General features: G+C 32.0%; 1 protein-coding gene across 1 annotated transcript in view; it reads right to left on the bottom strand.

Annotated features, from left to right (window-relative positions):
• LOC127560553 (ABC-type organic anion transporter ABCA8-like) overlaps window positions 1–20,001 on the bottom strand; it is a 101,047-nt gene that overhangs the window by 3,074 nt on the left and 77,972 nt on the right. The window contains exons 26-38 of the mRNA XM_051995229.1: window positions 16,978–17,097; window positions 15,680–15,763; window positions 15,075–15,166; window positions 12,485–12,605; window positions 11,821–11,938; window positions 11,050–11,141; window positions 7,248–7,420; window positions 5,823–5,898; window positions 5,651–5,745; window positions 5,032–5,151; window positions 4,697–4,837; window positions 1,268–1,347; window positions 799–854 (exon numbers count right to left, since the gene is read on the bottom strand). Of these exons, the coding sequence (XP_051851189.1) occupies window positions 799–854; window positions 1,268–1,347; window positions 4,697–4,837; window positions 5,032–5,151; window positions 5,651–5,745; window positions 5,823–5,898; window positions 7,248–7,420; window positions 11,050–11,141; window positions 11,821–11,938; window positions 12,485–12,605; window positions 15,075–15,166; window positions 15,680–15,763; window positions 16,978–17,097 (1,368 nt within the window). The remainder of the gene's footprint in view (window positions 1–798; window positions 855–1,267; window positions 1,348–4,696; window positions 4,838–5,031; window positions 5,152–5,650; window positions 5,746–5,822; window positions 5,899–7,247; window positions 7,421–11,049; window positions 11,142–11,820; window positions 11,939–12,484; window positions 12,606–15,074; window positions 15,167–15,679; window positions 15,764–16,977; window positions 17,098–20,001) is intronic.

The raw sequence follows: 20,001 nt of genomic DNA, 5'->3' as shown, positions 1-20,001 counted from the left end.
TTTTTTTTGTGTCACATAAACAAAGAAATGAATGGTTGCATGCATTCATGCATGAATAGATATTTAAATGAACAAATATATATATACACACACACACATATATATATATATACACATATACAAATGAATAATAAAAAAGGAAGGAAAGAAATAAAAAAGGAAAAAAGAAAGGACACATATAGATGTCAGGTTGATCTTAGAAACTTTCCAAAATGAAATGGAGGAAGGGCCAGCAAATTTTATAAGAAACGTCAATAGTTCAGAACCATATTTCATATTTTTCCAGTGTAATTTGAATGTAGGTCATTAAGATTTTCTTCTTGTCCAGTTATTAGAAGACATACAGTTTGGTGAGTCTGGCAACTGACATGTACATTAAAGAGGATTTTCTGTACAACAATGAAGGGAAGTAATAATGATTAATAAAATGAGAACATGCTTTTCTATAGTTTTAGGGCAAGCAGAACAAGCCCTGTGTGAACCTTATATAGCTAACAGAGTATATCAAGTACCAGCTAGGACATCCACCCAATACACACTAATTGGACTCTAGGTGGTACAATGAGTAGAATGCCAGTCCTGGAATCAGACCCTTAATAGTTTTTTGGGCAAGTCACTTAACTCTCTTTGTATCAGTTTCCTCGATTGTAAAATGAGCTATAGAAGAAAATAACAAGTGATTCTAGTATCTTTGACTAGAAAACCCCAGATGGAATTATGAAGAGTTGGACATGACTAAAATGAATAAACAATAGAAAGTGGAATGGCAAATAGAAAGTCTTTGAGATAATAACCCACCTGTTCCAAAGTAGACTGAGAGAGACTGTATTCCTCCAGATTGAATGCATGTTTAGCTAAACAAAAATGAATTTATGTTAGTAGTTTACACATTTTTCCATCATGTTTTTTTTCCCAAATCAGGGTATAATATGTTAAATAATTACAAATAAAAAATATGCCTTAAATACAAAAGATGAAGCAAAAGTCACTCTGCAGTTGAAGAAAAATGTAATAAAGTATCTCAATTTGACTTTTAACATTAAAAATAGTTAATTTTGTCTTTTAATATGCTATTTAACTAATTATCTTGTGTGTTTGTATGTCACTGAACTAAACATATCTTGAGAAACTGTTTAACTCAAATTTAAGTTTTGCCTCCTTATGTCCTGCAGTGAATGGTTTTAATTTTCTTAAATGTTTGTTGCACTAATTATTTGGGGGTTGCCACTGCTTTGTAGAAACTCATTTTCAAAATGCTCACTCTTACCTGCCTCTAATTTAGAAAAGGCCTGAGAAAGAGGATGAACATCTTCTACAGGCAATTTATAGACCATCAAGGAGGAATACCTGGTAGGAAAAAAGAGCAAAATTTTTCTCTCTCAGCTACAGCTTAGGATTTGACAAATGTTATAAAAGAGTAATAACCATAAGAAATAATTACATTTTAACAAAACTAATTAGTCTTGGTGATTGAGTAACTGTAATTCAAAGACAAAAAACTATACTTTAAACTTCAAGATAATTGGTTAAATGTGACTATTCGAATGGCAAGTAACAAATTCTGCAAGCATCCAGGATAAAGACTTTCAATATTTTTAAAAAAAGAAAAAGTAAAAAATACAAGGTTATTCTTTATCCATTGAAACTTTAGAAGGGAATGAAATAATGTATTTCAAACAGCAAAGGATCTTAAGCAGACAAAAATATCATGCTCTGAAACTGTTAGTTTAATCATCAAGAATAAAAAGATGAATGTTCAAAAAAAGAGAGGAATTTAAGGAATTACTTTCCAAAAAGTAACTCGGACCTGAGCAGAATATTCAATTTCCAAATACTTTGAATGCTAGAAAATAAGAAAGTTAAATAAGTATACTCTGTAGATGTGATTAATAACATACTTGAAAATAGAACTTACTAAATTTCCTAAACTGATTCCTTTTCTAAGTCTCCTCTTACTGTCTAAAGTACCATCATTCTTTCAATCACCATGGTTTTATCACCTCACATAATTTTGATTTCTTACTTTCACTCTCTCCCACAGAAATAGCTGCAAATCCTATATAATTATTTCTTTTCAAAATCTCTTAGATATATTAGTTTCTTGCCACTCACATAATTAGCTTCTCCTCATCTATTGAGAATTCTTTCCTCAATCCAACCTTCCCACACATACAGTATAGGTTTGAACACATACTTCCTATTTAAATAAAAAGAACTTGACCATAAAAAGGTTTTATGGTGGCAGGAAAGACAAGGCATGAACTCAGAAGAAAATAACAATGTAAAAATTTCTACAAGCAAAGCCTTGAAGAAAAGTGCTAATTAGATTCAAGCCCAACAAGAATTCTTGAAAGCATTAAAGCAAGAGATAAGAATTGTAGAGGAAACAATGGGAAAAGAGATAAAAGTGATACAAAAAATTTATGAAAAGAGAATTGTTTGGTAAAAGAGGCCAAAAATACTAATAATAACATTTTAAAATAGAATTGATGTAGGATCACCTATAAAGTCTGTCATTTGATACTTAAAGCAATATTTAACCCTATATTTCTAGATTTTTGCCTTAGTTTTCCTGGTTTTCTCATGTATAAAGTGTGGAGAATAATAGCACACACTTCCCAGTGGTTGCAGTGGAAATCAAATAATAAAATAAAGCACTTAGCACATTACCTGGCACATAGTAAGCACTAAATAAGTGTTTGGTATTGTTTACTATTACTACTACTACTACTACTACTACTACTACTACTACTACTACTACTACTACGTCTTGTTATTCTGTGGTTTTGCATTGAACGCCCCCATAGTATATATACTCTACCACTTCCACTTTAAAGAATCTTTAACTTCTTTTTAAATTCAGTGCAAAGTACAATGGATTAATTGTTGGACTTAGAATACTTTGTTCAATTTCTACTTTAGAAATTTAACTAGCTACAAAATCTCCTGAATTTTGTTTCATCATCTTAAAACTGGGAGTAATGATGACACTTATTTTGCAGGGTTATTGTAAAAATCAAATAAGAATATATATGTAGATTTTGAGACACTTGAGAGCAGAAATTGTCCTTTACCTTTGTTAATATTTCAAGAATTTAGCACATTACCTGGCCAATAGTCTGTACTTAATGTCCTTTGCACATCCTAAAACACTATACATATGCTATTGATCTACTTATCATCTCTATCATTAGTATTTTCATTTGCTCTACCTATGATCCTTATTAGTATTAATATTTTCATTTTCTCCAGAAAGCTGTCCCTTGAGCTGCTAGTGCTCTTTCTGTAAAGATTTTCCAAATACTATATATTTATCTTCCAGGGTTCTATACATAGAAATTGTCTACCCTATTAGAATATAAGCTCTTCATTTGGCATGGACTATTTTTACTTTTTATTATATAATCAGTGCTTAACATAATGCCTATTACATACTCAGTGCTTACTAATTAATCATTTGAACTTTTTTGCTATGTTTGTTGGCTTTGTTGAATTTTTTCATTTTTAATATACAAGATGACTCTCTGGGAAGGCAGAGGGTGAAGAGATACAGCATAAAATGTTTTTAATATAAAAACAAAAGATATCAACAAATTTTTAAAGTATTAAGCACCTACCATGGACAATATTTTTCTAACAATATTTCTCTCTGAAGTAAAAAACAGTACCTGCTTCAACGATCTGAATATCAGTATTACCGAGTGTTCATCATATAAGATTCTTTTTTCCAGGAAATATGTTTTGTTTCTTCCTTCACAAGATACTTTCACATTCTAAATTGCGGCATATACTCTATTACTACATTGCATTTTTAATTATCTAAGAATAAAAATCATTTTCTGTTCTTCTTTAGTTTTTCCCTAAGAAATTCTTTCTTCTGGCGATCTTTTCTTTCATATTTTGCATGTAAAAAGCTCTTGAAGGTTGCATTTCACTGGGGGGTTTGTATGTAGGAGGGCAGAGTTGTCATCTCCCATGCTGGCCTCCTAGGAAATCTCAGAACTGACTCCTGGGAACAGTCATTTAATTTCTTTTCTCTCAGGGGAAATGAACTGGAGAAGTCCTATATGATTGTCTGTCATGGCTCAAACTGCACTAACCCTTACTTATGAAGCATTTGAAAAACATCACCTGAAAATCTTAAGGTATAGGTATTTTTCTGCCTAAAGTATCTTCTAAACTTTTGCCTTTAGGGAAGTGTGTTAAGGGAATATGGATTAATAATGGTAACCAAATTTAATTATCTCTTGAACAGTTAAGAAAATTGTCTTTTCTATTCAGAAGTGATTAAGGTCTCAGAAAAGTCCCTCTGATTACTCTTGGAGAACACATGATGGAAGTGATCAAGAACAAATTAAGTAGTTTTAAAGTGACTATTGATCTATTGTTGAAATAACTTGTTAACTGAAACTTTTTTCACATATATGACATTTTCCTCGATCAGTGACAGTTCCTATAAATGTCATTCCATATTTTCTTCAGATAGAGAATATCAATTATGCCTATTTGGGCACTTCCCTCTCTAAGCAGAAAATACTAAAAATTTTTTAAAAATTAAAATAAAAATTCTGCCATCCTTGTGCCTAAAATGTAAAGTGTTATTTTTACACAATAAAGCAAGAAAAATTTGATGAGAGGATTAAACTTACTTTTGCCACCAGAGGAGGAAAAAACAAATCAATACAACTTTCCTTACCTTTCTTGCTTTGCTGCTGTTGGAAAAAGTTTCAGAATCTCTTCATGGAGATGTCTCATTTGCCCAGATTCTTTCACTTTCATTTCCAGTATGTAATCTTTACCAAATTTGCTTTTCAAATGTTGGATGGAACCAATGCATCTAGAATAGATAATTTTCAACATTCACACTTGCAAAAACTGTGTTCCAAGTTTTTCTCCTCTTCACCCATCCCCTTCCCCTAAATAACAACATGTGCAATTCTTCTATACATATTTTCACAATTATCGTGCTGCACAAGAAAAAACAAATAAAAAAAAAGTTTGCTCATAAATTGTAATGGGACACTCACTTACCTTAGCTGTCCTGATACCATGATAGCCACTCGATCACATACAGCTTCAGCTTCTGCCATGTAATGTGTAGTCAGGATAGCACCACTCTCCTTCTTTTTAAATATTTCTCGAATAGCCTGCCTGCAATGAAGTCAAGAAAATGCATAAATTAAGAGAAGTAAATTAATGTCTCCATAAAACTTGACAAAAGAAATTAGAATGGTCACAGATAAAAAAAAAAAAAACTTGTTTAGACAATTCAGATAAAAGGGAGAATGTCCAAGAGAGGATGAATAGTATAGCAAGAAGCCAAAAGGAAATTGACACACGAATTGAAGGAATTGGGTTAAAAAAATTGTGAATGAGGGTAGTTTCTATGAGAAGTCAGAAGTTGAGATTTAAAAAAAATGAGAGAAAAAGACTGAATTAAGACTGGAAAAAAACCAATAAAATCCTTAAAAAAATTGGGGGCTTTAAACGATACCTTGGATGATCATAAATATTAAGGAAACTTTCAGTGATAAATGTTTCTATAGAGCCAACCAATTCAAATGAATTAAGAAATAAACAATTTTTAATGCTTAGTTTTTATATGATCAAAATCTAAATGGGCTTTCTTTGGCATTATAATTATCCTCACCATATTTGTTGCTGCCCTTCTGGATCCATTCCAGTTGATGGTTCATCCAAAAGCATGACAGCTGGATTTTCCAGGATACTCAAAGCAAAGCATAACTAAAATTCAGAGAAACATAATTAGTGACTATCCTCATTATGGCAATACTTAGAAGAATGCCAAGCATATTACATACCTTTCTAGTTATGCCTGTTGGCAATTCTTTGACTGGAACCTTCATGTACTTCTGAAGTTTGAAAGCATCTTTTAATCTGACAGAAAATACATTGATTGGTGAAATGCCAGTTAAAATAACTCTGAGGTTCTACCTCACACCAAATTGGTGAAAAAGTGTTGAACATTCAATTTGATGAAAAAATGAAAATTACGAATATGGGAGGCATTGTAGTAGGAAATAGGCTACCAGTGCATTGTTGGTAAAGTTGTGAATGGTTCAGCTATCCTTGGATGCTCAACAGGTCACTATGCATATGCCTCTTGACTCAGCAATATCACTTAGATTTACACCTCCAAGAGATTTAAAAAAGAGGAAAAGTATCCATATGTGTAACAGTGTTCAAAACAAGAGGATGCTCATAACTTGGAGAATGACTGAACAAATTATGGAACATAAATGTAGTGAAATATTATTATAAGAAATAATATAAAAATGATGAAAAGTAAAGATTCAGAGAAATCCAAGAAGACTTATACAAACTAATGCAGAATACAGTAAGGAGACTCATAAGAAACAGTTATACAGTAATATCATTGTAAATACAGATGACTTTGAACAGCTTGGGAACCCTCATCAATTCAATGACCAATGAACTGCACATATTCTGATAGAGAGTTAATAAACTTGAGATGAAGAACAAAATATACATTTTTGGACATGGCTAATGTGGGTATTTGTTTTGTTTTACCATGTAAGTTTGTACTAAGGTTTAATTTTTTTTCCTTTTCAATGTGAGAGTAAAACAGAAAACAAATGCTCTTCACTGAAAATTAAATTTTAAAAGGGAAGAAATGTTTTGAATCAGACTATTTGGCCAATGTTGGATATTGGAAGAATGTTCCTAGAAAAAAGAGTATATACAATGTAGAAGAGCTATTTGTTATTATTCTGAAAGTATCAGCTCTGGGAATTAGGAAGTGACTCATTTAAGGAACAAGAAAGGAGTTTCATAGGTTCAATTAACATTGAAAGTATTCATGTCAATTTGTCTTGATTATATTAATTTCATATTTCAAAACTTATTTATTAAGATTTTTAATAATGATCAATGAAGTGAGACTCAATAAAACAATCAATCTGAGATCAATTGTTTATGATCTAGAAAAACTTGGGAATGTAATTAAAAATCTTCATGTCTGGTTTTGTGTGGAAAGCAGCACTGCTATGTTCTCATCCTTGTCCTAAAGTAATGTTTACCTATGAGAATCTAAGATAGAGAAACAAAATTATATCCCTTGTATTTAATAGTAATTTTCATTTTAAAAAATTAAATTAGTTTTGTGCTGCTTAGATTTGCAAACTCAAAGCAGGTACTTTTATTGTCTCAGCTTTGTTATAACTCTGGCCTTTCTCCTCCAGAGAACTGATGCATTTTCCCTATACCTTGAAATAGTGACCATGGCATCTTCCTTCTTTAATCCTTTCACTGCAGCATAGACCTCCAGATGTTCTTTCACTGTAAGGTTTTTCCATACTATATTTTCCTGAGCACAGTAACCAAGGATATTAACCATTTCATCTCTTTGTTGACTCGTTGTGCTTTTTTTCAGAATTACCTACACAAAAAATTCATATTCAAATTCAACATGTAGTTCTAAAACAAATATATTTAAACAAATACTATTATTAGTTTAGAGATAATTGATATGCTTGAAGATCATTCATAAGTAAGTTCAGAGAGACTCATTACTAGTTTGGCCACAGAGAGTTGAGTTTTCTGCCATAATAATTCTCCCACATGGTCTACTAAATTGTAGTGACCTTGACATCTGTATCAATAGAAAGAATACCTCTGTAATAGGTATCACAGATCATTGAAATATTTCATAATGTATTTTTTTTAAATAACCAATATTGGGGCAACTAGATGGCACAGTAGATAGAGCTTGGGCCTAAAGTCAGGAAGACCTGAGTTCAAATCTGGTCTCAAACACTTAATACTAGCTTTGTGACCTGGGTACAAATTGTCTTGCAATCAATCAATCAAAATAAAAATAACCAAAATGTTAATAGCAAAAATTTAATCTGAAATAATTTATCTATAAAGAATAGCTAACTGATTGGTTTCTGCAACTATAGAGAATAAAATCATAGAGAATTTGTTCTCTCTCAGTGTTCTTCCAAATCAAGATGAGGAATCCTTAGGTTTATCTTGGGTACTTTGATCTGAATTTTATGGCCCAGTTTCCAAGTGGTTGAATTAATGATTGGTGTTTCACTATTTGGTGATTGGCAACATTTTCCTGTCCAATTTATCCTTTATATTGTCAGAATAACTTTTCTTTCTTAGGTAAAGATTTTCTCATGAAACTCCTCAAAAATCTGTGATTGCCTCAGGATTAAATTCATCCTCTTCTTATTGCTCATCAAGGCTTGTCCATGATTTGATATCAATTTCTTCCTCTTTCTTTCTTTCTCCAACCCTTACATTACTCCTTTTCCTGTATTCTATTCACTAGGAAAATTAGTTTATCCTTTTCCTTTACTAGCTCTCATGCTTCATTATCCTTGTTCATTCTGCCCCTTAAGCTAGGCAGGCGTTTCTTCCTCTTCCTTATCTGAGGATTTCCTAAAAACTTTCTAAATCTAATATCTTCTCCATGTAGCCTCAATTTTTACCTTTGGTTTATAATGATCTTGACTTTTAGAACTTTCATAGCCCATTTTTTGGGGGAGTGGTAGAGGAAACGAATTCATTTATTACTATAATATTGTGGATTATAATTGTCTCTGTACTTTTATCTACCTTGGAGATTCTAAAATTCATCAATTTCACATGTGTTCCCAGTGCTCTGCAAATAGTAGTATTCAATATGTATTTATGATTGCTGATAGGTCTCTGACCCTAAATGTCCTGAATCTCCATGTCTAGGCAACCCTGCTGTCTTTCAAAATCATATACCTAAACATTTCATTTTGGAGCCTATCACAATAGCATTTCACTTGATTTTTTTTATCTCTTTCTTTACAGTCCAGCCTACATACAGCTTTTAATTTTATATCCCTGAAGCAAGGGTATAACCATACCACTGGAATGCTTAAGAAACTTCAATGGTTTCCTGTTTTCTCTAAGATAAAAATATAACCTCCCCCCCCCCTTTTTTTTTTTTTGGCATTTAAAGCCCTTTACATTCTGATTCTAACCTTTTTTTTCCCCAACTGATTTCACACTGCTCCTTTTTATTCCAGTCAATAGTCTTATATTCCAGTCAAATAGGTTTGCTAGCTATTGCTTGTACATCTTGATATCATTGTCGCTTTCTATATAAGGCTTTTCCTTCCTTAATCCCCTAATTGTTAATGCTTTTCTCTTAACAGTCCCTAACCCAAGGCCTTGTATTTGCTTCTGTGAATTTGCAGTTTTGTTTCTTTAGAACACAAGCTTTTTGAGGTCAGGGATGCCCCTTTTTTGTCTCTCTATTCCTATAATACAATAGATGAATGATGAATTCTTGTTGGATTAAATTCAAAGACGGACATATCTTATGTTGTTCAGTCAGTTCAGGTGTGTGACTCTTTATGACTTCATTTAGGATTTCTTGGAGAGTTTAACCATTTTATTCTTCAGCTTATTTATTAGTGAGGCAAATAGAGTTAAGAGACTTTCTCAGAGTCACACATCTACTTCATGTCTGACACCATATTTGAACTCAGGAAGATTTGCCTTCCTGAATCCAAGTCTGAGTTTCTATCCATTGAGTTACCTAGCTGACCCCATATATCTCAGCATTGTGTTAATTATAACAAATCAAAAGTAAATGCAAAAAAATATATCTAGATGATGACAGAACAAATTTATGAGGACTGATATGAACAAAAGCTGAAGGTAAATATACAGAGAAATGCTTCCCATCACACCTTTTCTTCTATATTCTTTCTTCCATCCCTCACCCTGAGGGAATGTATTTCTCTCCTTTCTGTCTCAAATATGCTGATAGTTGGTATTGACACAAGTTCTTCCATTTCATTGTTTGAGTTATTGACTCCTACTGCTGAAATCTCTGACTCTGACTTGCTTTGATGACTATTTTTTCAATCTCCTACCTTCTCTAACCCCAGAATCCTAAGTTTCACTTATGCTGTCTCTGCCTGAATTAGAATCTTGATTGGTAAAAGGACTCATATCCTTTTTTAAAAAAATAATATCTTTTTATTTTCAAAATATATCAAAGATGATTCTCAATATTCACCCCTTCAAAACCTTGTTTCCAAATATTTTCTCCCTCACTTTCCCTCTTCCTGTAGACAGCAAACAATTCAATATATATGAAATGTGAAAAGTACATATTTCCATAATTATCATGCTGCACAAGAAAAATCAGATCAAAAAGGAAAAAAAATGAAAAAGGAAACAAAAATCAAGCAAATAACAATAAAAAATGTAAAAATATTATATTGTGATCCATATTCAATCCCCATAGTAAAGGACTCATATCCTTTTCCCTCATACTGGCTCTTCTCTAGTAGGGACTAGTGTCATCTGTTTCTCAGTTCTCACAATTAAATACACTTAGCCACAAGGCCACCAATACCCTATACGTATTGACTTAATAAGAATTTTTTTTAAAGGGCATCTGACTTTTATGGTTTTCGTACTGAGTATAGTATCTTGCATATAGCAAGAGTTTACTTAACGCTTTTTTCATTCATTCATATTCATATATTTATCTACTTTAGTATCTAGAAAGGTTATATCTTGCTCAAGGTCGCACATGTGAGTCTAAAGTTCTCTGACTCAAAATCCATTGTTCTTTCTGTTGCATTATGCTTTTTTAGGTAATAGTTACCATTACCCAGTTGGTTTTCAGTCATCTTACTCTTTATGATCCCACTTGAGGTTTTTTTGACAAAGGTAATGGAGTGGTTTGCCATTTCCTTCTCTAGCTCATTTTATAAAACATTTCTGCAACTATTTTATGATCTCTTTATCTTTCCATTTAGTATCATCACCCCCTAAGACAATGTTACACATATAATAGGCACTTTAAAATTTTATACAGTGATGTTACTATGGGCAATTCACATTTTCTTTCACTGATTCTTTCTCTTCCTCCACTAAAAAAGTTTGTGAAAAAGTGTACCAACCACTAATTTTAAACCAAAATTGAACTAGTAAAGAGCCTATTGCCACTTACTTTATTTCTGGTGTCTTCAGTCAAAATATTTCCCTTTTTTTTTCTCTTACCTTCCCAGCTGTTGGTCTTGTGTCTCCAGTTATCATTCTAATACATGTACTTTTGCCAGCTCCATTGTGTCCTAGCAGTCCCAGTATCTCACCTGGAAGGAAAAATGAAAGATATTTCCTGTCTTCCTGTATCTTATATTCTAATGTTAAAGTTACACCTTTACTCTTCTGAATAAAAATCCAAAATAAACTTGTTTTGTGGCTTGGTACTTGATAAAAAGTTAGAAAGCAGGTATGTTACTGAGTATAGGAAGTGTCCATAGCAATACCAAGATTAAGTAAGCTTTGGGAATTTTAGCTGAGAAAATTTTTGACTACTGAACCAATAAAGAAGTAGGCTGGCAGGGTGGTTTGCTAGATTGAGCATGGTAATATATTGGCACCTGAAATATTGCTACTAAGTGTCTAGAAGTTTAGATGAAAATCCTGGCTTTGTAATTGATAAATGAATTTTTCCTAATCTAAGAATCATTTATCCAATAGCTCTGTTTTGAAAAAATAGCACAAACCTAGTCAGTTCTTCTTGAATAAGAAACCTATGTCTTAAGAATTTCCATGCTCCTTAGAATCCTATATTAGGTACCTCTATAGAAAGTGTATATGCTTGTGGCTAAGTGGGATCAACAAGATGGCAGATTAGTAATTTTCTCCAGATCCCTTTAACTGTCTGAATCCTCCTTCTAAAAAAAATGCATAAAATCTAGAACAATTACAGCTGAATCCACAGAATAAAGAAGAGAGACCCCACATAAAATCTTTGTGAATTAAGACCTTTTTTAACGCAGAAAGAAATATTTCTTGTAGCCACTTTCTTCTTTCCCTTGGAAAAACAACTTTTCTTCTTGCCTTCATATTCTTTTCGCAGACAGCTGGCAATAATAATAGGTTTCTGGAAAAGAAACTAGAACTTTATTTTCCCAATAGTTTTTTAGTTGGATGTTGTGTTCTCTCTGACTCTCAGCTTTATCTTTGTCCCAACCCATTGAACAAATTAGGTTACATTAAGGGTAATACTTAACAAAGATAATTGAGGAAACTGTTCCAGTTAGTGTTCATAGATGGAAAATTCACATTTCCATGCATGAATGTACAATAGGAATATATCCTATAGTCTGCTTTTCTCTATGTAAAATGAAGAATTAGGTTAAAGGATGCCTTATCACAGCTAATTTTAAAAGGAGGCCAAAACCACTGACCTAATACCTGTTCAACATTGATTAAAATATAGCTTGTTCAAGATCTTTGACTCACTAAGGCTTTTTGGATTTTAACATTATTTCTGTGCTTAAAGCAATTTTTTTAAATAGAAAAAACAAAACACTTTATTCTTTTTCTTTAGCTTCATGGTTTGGGAAGAAATTAAAGATTGTTTATTCTAATTAAGAGCTGATTCAATCTTCTAAGCATTTCAGTAAATATTCACACAAAGTTTCACCTCATCCAGATTGGAAGAAGTCAGAACTCTTGCAACTCTAGCTCTTTCTGCCTGAACATCTTCATCTTCATTTTCTGGTTCTTCAGGATTGGTACCACCATCACTATTTGTTGGGAAAATTCTATAAAGGACAAAAAAGCCATAAATAATGATTTCTATATATAGTTGATGCCAAATATTGGTACTCTATTAATTTTTATTTTTATTTCCAAAGAAGTGGGACTGTTTTACTTTTTCTCTGTATTAGTTTCTTCAACTATAAAATGAAGATAATAATAATAATAATACTTACTCCCCAAGCTTGTTCTGCAGAGATAAGGTAGATTTGTAAAGTGCTTAACAAAGTATAGTATTCTCTTTCCCTTATTGTATTTCTTTCTTTTAGAATCAGCTTTAACTTTTCCCATTCATAATCTTACATTCAGTCTATCACCCAGCATTGCCATTTCTTTTTCTCAAATATTTCCTCATATTTTTCTATTATTTCAGCTTCTCTGACATTATAACCTCATGCATATTTATATACAAACATACAAATCTTGCGGATTTGTAACTGGTCTTCTTTATTTTATTCCCCATTTAATTCTACCATCCTTCAAACCACTGTCATTCTAATCTCACCAAACTTAACTTGGTTAAGAAATAAGAATAAAAAAAAATAAGGATCATAGTTCATGTTCTACTACATTTATGTTTAAATTAAACTTAGCTGTATGGCTCACAAAAGGCTCCATAATTGGACTCAATTCCCTGAATCCAACTTCCTTCTCCACTACTCCACTAACACAGGCTTTTATTCCTATCATACTGGTCTTGTTACTGTTTTCTGCATAACCATTTTTATCTCTATCTCTTTACCTTTGCTAGTTTTGCATCCTTTCACATTCATCCTTTCCTCCTCTCTATATTAAAATTCTAGCCATTTTTAAAAGGCTATCCTTCCCTCAGTCATTCAATTCAATAAGCATTTATTAAATGTCTGCTATATGCTAGGAATTGTGCTAAATCTTAGGTATAAGAAAGACAGAAATGGAATGGATATTCCCTTCAAAGAAGTTACCTTTTTCTGGAGGGATAAAGCATGGACACATCTAAATAAATTAATATAAAATAGATTGAGCTTCTTGAGAACAGGGATTGTCTTTCACAATCCTTCTATCTTCTTTCTGTCTACTTTGCTTGACACAGTACCTAATATAGGTGCTTACTAAACGACTGATTGTTTTAAAGGAAATTTAAGTAGATCTAGTGGTATATTAAAGAGACTTAGGTATAAGGGGCCCCATGTTCAAAAGCCCAAAGGCCAGAAATAGTGTATTTTGAATGAGAAGAAGAGAATTAGCTGGTTTGAATAGAATGGAATTTGTAGGAAAGAGAGTCAGATGAAATAAGAAGGAAAAGACATGTGGGATGGTTTAAATGCAAAGCTGAAGATTTTGTATCAACTTAGAGGAAAAGGGGAATGATTAAAGATTTTTGGATAGGTAAGTCATAGAGACAGATTTGTGTTTTTAGAAATATCTGTTTGGCAGCTTTAATGGAGGATGAATTGCAGAATGGATTGATTGAAAGTAGGGAGACCAATTGGCAGATTATTTCAATAGTACAGATGAGAAGTAGGTAGAATCTGAATTAGAATAAACATTTTATGAGTAGAGGAAATAGGAGAAGTATAAAAGATTTTGTGAGAGTAGAATTAGCAAGACCAGGCAATTGATAAGAAGTGTGTGTGTCTGAGAAAGTAAAAAATTAATGATGCTAGGATTGTGAATATAGATGAAAAAGAAGATCATACTGATATAAAGGATAGCACTTGAATATTTTCAAATTCCTTCAAATATGTGAGATTCATTTTTCTAAATATATGCAGCCTCCTTATGAGTAGGGATACTACTTAATATATTTTCATTTTATTACCAAGTATATTTATTAAAAATTTTCCAAGAAAACCTCACTGACCAATTTATAATTATTGTAATTATTCATTCGGTTCAGTTGTGGCTGACTTTTTGTGGCCCCAGCTGGCGTTTCTTGGCAAAACTAGTGGAGTGGTTTGTATTTTCTTTCTTCAGCTCATTTTACAGATAAAGAAACTAAGGCAAACAGAATGAAGAGATTTTCCCAGGATCACACAATTCATGAGTATTTGAGGCTGGATTTGAACTTAGGTCTTTCTGACTCCAGGTTAGCTACTTAGCTTTATTCTTAAACAGTTAATAAGGAGTCACTAACTACAATCCTTCCATTAAGATGTTGGATCAATAAACAGTATTCTGCCTTGCTGCTATCTACTGTAGCCATTGTCGTCTAAGAATTCCTGAATTTTGATATCTAATCTTCCATTGTACTATAAAGTACAATAGACTTTTTTGTAGCCCTTTCACATGAACTCACCTGTAGTTATTGCATACCCTTAATTAGAAAGTAACTCCTTGAAAGCAGGGATTGTTTCTCATTTGTAATTGTATTCCAGGGCTTAGCACAATGCTTGGTAAATCGAATACAATTTCCCCCTCCCCCATTACATTTAAATCCATTCCAATAAATTTATAAATTAAATGTACTGAATTTTATTTTTTACTTTGCTAACCTGAACAGAGGGTCCTTTCTCACACATTGCTTTCCATATTTCATTTCCAGACATCGCAGAACAAAAAGGAAAATGATACAATGAAGATAAGGCTAAGGAGAAAGAAAGACAAACACAGGGACAATATAGTAAAAATTATTTATATTCACCTTAACACAATAATTGCTCTTTTCTTACTAAGACCTTCCCTTACCAGAAAATCTTCTAATAAATACAGCTGCACAATTCTTACAGCTTTGGATATAGATTAAAGTTATGTTATGAATCTTTATAAAAGTTTTGAATTTTTATGTTATGAAATCTTTACAAAAATTTGTTTCAGGTTTTATACTCCTCAAATTGGATTAATGTCACCAAATAGAAAGCATCAATCAGTAGTACAAGAAGAAAAAAAGAACATCATAGCATCAAAGACTGATGAAGCCTTTTTTCTAAATAATTATAAATTTATTATTATAAATTATAAATTATAATTAAATTATATAAATATAATATATATAAAATATAAATTAAAATTATAATTATAAAATTACCTATCAAGAGTGATAGGTAAAATGAGACTAATCATCCTTAATACACATATCCAAATGGAAAAGTATTCTTACTATGAGAACCATGAAGAGCACATTTTCACTTATTTTATCCTCTTCATCCATCATATTAGAGTTCCTGAAATACATATAGTTGACCTGTCAAAAAAAATCATAATTAAATTTGTTTATGTCATTGATTGTATCCAAATAAATCCATAATGGATCTCAGTTCAGTTTCCTTTTGTTTGTCAAAGTATAGATATTTCTTAAGAATAGAGATAAAAGGCTATTATCTTCTTTGTTCCTCTTTTCACAGCCTATACTTGACTCTCAAATTCCTTGATTTTTATTGCAGTTTTGACTATCAGAAATTGGCAAAACTGCAAAGTAAACAAAGTTTATTGTTTTCCAAATCCCCTTTTCTGTTCCCATTTTCTTCCTTGGCACAGCCCTCCTTTTCCTAGACAGGAAGAGATCCATCTTTCTCCTTTTTATCTATACCTAAGTACAAGAAAGATCCCAACCTCTTTTCACTGGGGTTATGAATGTCAAATAACTCCATGAATAATAATGAGTAAGTTAAGTGCTATTTGAGATACTTCTGTTTCAAAGACACTTGTATCTCTTAAAATATTAAATGTTATTATAAATAAATTATTTCATTTTGTAGAATTTCAGACATAAGTAAGCTATTATGAGGGGATATATTTCTGGGTAAGGGATACTTCCTGGTGTCATCAAAATCACATCAAGTAGTTGGCTACTTATTCTCCCAGGAACTTGCATTCCCCTCCATGACTCTAGAGGGCAGAGGTTCTTAAAGTTTTTTCACCTTTTTCATATCATGAATCCTTTTGGCAGTCTGAGGAAACTCCTTCTTCTCTGAATGTTTTTAAATGTATAAATTAAAATATATAGGATTATAAAAAAGCAATATTATTCACATATAGTCATTTAAATATGTTTTTAAAAGCATCGTTCATAGGCACCAGGTTAAGAACTATTACTATAGAGAATCAGTTATTGGTGCACCTATATACATTTATTCTACTGAGGCATCAATGCATGAGGGGGAAGTATAATTCTTTCCCTCAACCAGAAAAAAGCAACATAATTTTCCTCCTACTAGTTTATAAACAATTTCTTGAAAGAGAGTAAAAGAATTGAACTCTAAACTAGTCAAAAATATTTATTGATCTCTTACCACATGCCCGGTATTGTGCTAACTCTGGGATCTCCTACTTTCTCCTCTTTTTAAAATCCAGTCAGAATTGGACATCACCAATCTGACATTACTTTTTGCAGTGGTTTTCACTGAGACACAAAGCTTATTCAAATAGCAACATGTATAGTGTCCCAGTGTCACTTACCTCCAAAATCAGCATTGTGCATCCAAACATGGTGAAGAAAGGTATAAATGCAGTGCAACAAAGTATATTAACTAGTTTGGAGCTGCTTGATTGAATAAAGATAAATATGAACATGGAAACCTGTAAGAAAATTTCATAGAGATATGAACAGAAAGTTTTAGTCATTTTAGTTAGTTTTAGGTTACTTTCATACTTTGTTTCTTTTTCTTATGGTCCCTTTTTTAGCTCACACACCATTTCGTAGTGAATATTGCCTTAATTTGGTATTTAATATCTTCCAACCTCTAGATTCCATTTGTCCAAATTTATTTCACTTTCTCTCTATTTACATGCTATTTTACAGTCAAACTAGCCTACATTTTATATCCCAAACTCAGCATTGTATATTAAACCTTCTGACTTTCATGTAGTTTCTACCTTCTTTTTTATTTTCTCTATATTCTTACAGCTTTGGGATAAATTACTTGCCCTTAGTCACACAGTCAAATTTCAGCAACAGAACTTGAACCCAAATAGTCCTTGCTCTAGGATAGCTTTATCCAGTATTCTTTGATGCCTTTCAAAATATATCTAGCAATGCTTTTTTTTTTTTTTTTTTTTTTTTTTTTGCTAGCAAAGAGCTGGAAAGAAGATAGATGTATATCAACTGTTAAATGGTTAAATAAGTTTTGTTATGTGAATGTAATATTCTATTATATTGCTATGCTACAATGGCCACAAAAATACAAAAAATCACAGAAAGACTAGTTGTAGGAGCTTTTTATTCCTTTTTATTAATTTTATTATTCAGGGCTCTGGGCCATTCTTTCCACAACTTTTAGGTGAGTAGAAGCCTGTATTCTGTTAATATTAATCTCATCTGATCAAAATCTGACTTCTAGAATAATGTTATTTCACATAATAAAATTTTGATTCCTTTGATAAAATTCAAGGGGAGTTTGATATCCTAAAAATGATTTAGTTAGTTATTACTTCCCTTAGCTAACTGTAACTTAATTATAAGAGAAAGGATGCCTTTGATGCTGCTGTTCATGGTTATCTTGATGACATGTAAATCCCCAACCCCAACCTCCCATCAGCCTACTTGTGAACCCTCTAAATATAATTTAATCTATTATCTGATTTAGTTTACCAAAAAGCCTGATTAATATAAACTTTACTTATATTCTATTATGACTGCTTTAATTTTTTCAGCTTTTATAATATTGAAAGAACATGGAATTATGTATCTTCTTTTATATATATATTTAACTTTTATGGCCTAAGACAGTGGTTCTCAAAGTCTGGTCCAGAGCATCCTCGGAGTCTCTGAAATCCTTTCAGAGAGTCTACAAATTCATAATTGGTTTTTATTTTTAATGTGATCAATATCTATAACCCACATAAACAAAAACTCTTTGGACAGATCCTCAAATCATTTTTAATAGGATAAAGATATTGAGAACAAAAGTTTGAGGACCACTGGCCTAAGAGGAAGGGGCATTATGTAAAAGAATTATTTCTCTGTCACTCTAATGTATTTTTAATCTTTTAGAAGTCTTATTAGAATCCTAGTCTTTATTTAATTTTTTTTAATCTGAGATTTGAAGCTATGTTTAAGCATAATAATAAAGTTCAAATTTTTCTTGTCTATATAATTCTTTCATGGGATAGATAAAATTTGGCAGCAGTTACCTACCATATGAACTCAGAAAGGAGATATTGCTCCCATAATATCTATATGAACTGATGCAAACTGTAACATATAGGAACATCAGGGGGCATTCTGAAAAGGTGGCAGAGTAGGTCAGAAATTTCTAGACTTTTGAGATTTCCTCCAAAAAAAAAAAAAGACAAAAAATCACCAAAAATGCAAGTAGAGCAGTAAAAATAAATAAAAAAAGCAGTTGTTCTCCTAAAACCATTTGAGAGTAAAATGGTTTTACACAGAAAAGATAGGACCTCCAGAAGCTGAGGTTTGACTTGAGTGAAGTATCTGCACTTCACTTCAGGCTAATTCTACTGAATCAAGAAACAACAGGCTCTGGGGCAGCTCTGTCAGGGAGCAGCTCAAGCCTCAAGAAATTTCACCTCCCAAATTTTCATTTCACAGACTCAGGAACCTTCACTTCATGAACTTTTATCTCATAAAGAACAGCAGAAGACTGAGTGAGAAAGATTGAAGAAACCCAACTATTTCCAGAATCCAAGCCTAGATCCGATGTTATGATTCCCAACTGTGGTTGTAGGCAGTGTAGGAGTGAGCTTATGCCTATGGAGAATATGAGATCATATTCTCCAGGGAGAAAGAATGTTTTTGGGACAGTGTAGCTGGGGGCCCTAAGAGTGACTTAAAGAAGGAGTGGAGTCCCTGTCACTGAGCTGCTGTACAGAATTCAGAAAGTAACATTAAGGACCAGGGTAACACTACCTAACATTTTGGATTAAAAACTGATTATAATAATAAGCTGCTAAAAACATAAAACCAAATAAAAATGAGTAAGCAAAGAAGAAAGAATCCAATCATAGAGAGATATTTTATTGTAAAAGAAGATCTGGGTTCATATTCAGAGGAAGAGAGGGAGGCTAAAAAAAAAAAAACTCACTCTTATTTCAAAGAGTAACATTAAATGGTAACAAGACCAAAAAGAGTTTTAGAATTATTGAAAAGGGAATTAAAAAATAAATAAAGGAGAATAAAGAAAAATTAGGGGAAAATTAAAGCAATCTAAGAAAATTATGAAAAGTTAACCAATTGGAAAAAAAGAGGTCTGAAATCTTAAGAAAGAAAATTACTTCTTGAAAATTAGAATTAGGCAAAATAAATCAAACGACATTATAAGTCACCAAGAAATAATAAAACTAGGAAAACTAAAAAGGAATCAGAAATACCTCATTAGAAAAATAATTGGTCTGAAGAACAGAATGAGAAGAAACAATATAAAAATTTTTGGACTACTTGAAAGTTATGATAAAAAAGAATCTGGATACAATACTACAAACAATTATTAAGGAAAATTGCCCTGAAGTTCTAGAACAAGATGG

The sequence above is a fragment of the Antechinus flavipes genome, chromosome 4 (assembly GCF_016432865.1).
Source record: "Antechinus flavipes isolate AdamAnt ecotype Samford, QLD, Australia chromosome 4, AdamAnt_v2, whole genome shotgun sequence".
Lineage (NCBI taxonomy): Eukaryota > Metazoa > Chordata > Mammalia > Dasyuromorphia > Dasyuridae > Antechinus > Antechinus flavipes.
Note: the sequence above shows the minus strand (reverse complement) of the source record. Positions and strands in the feature narration are given on the sequence as shown.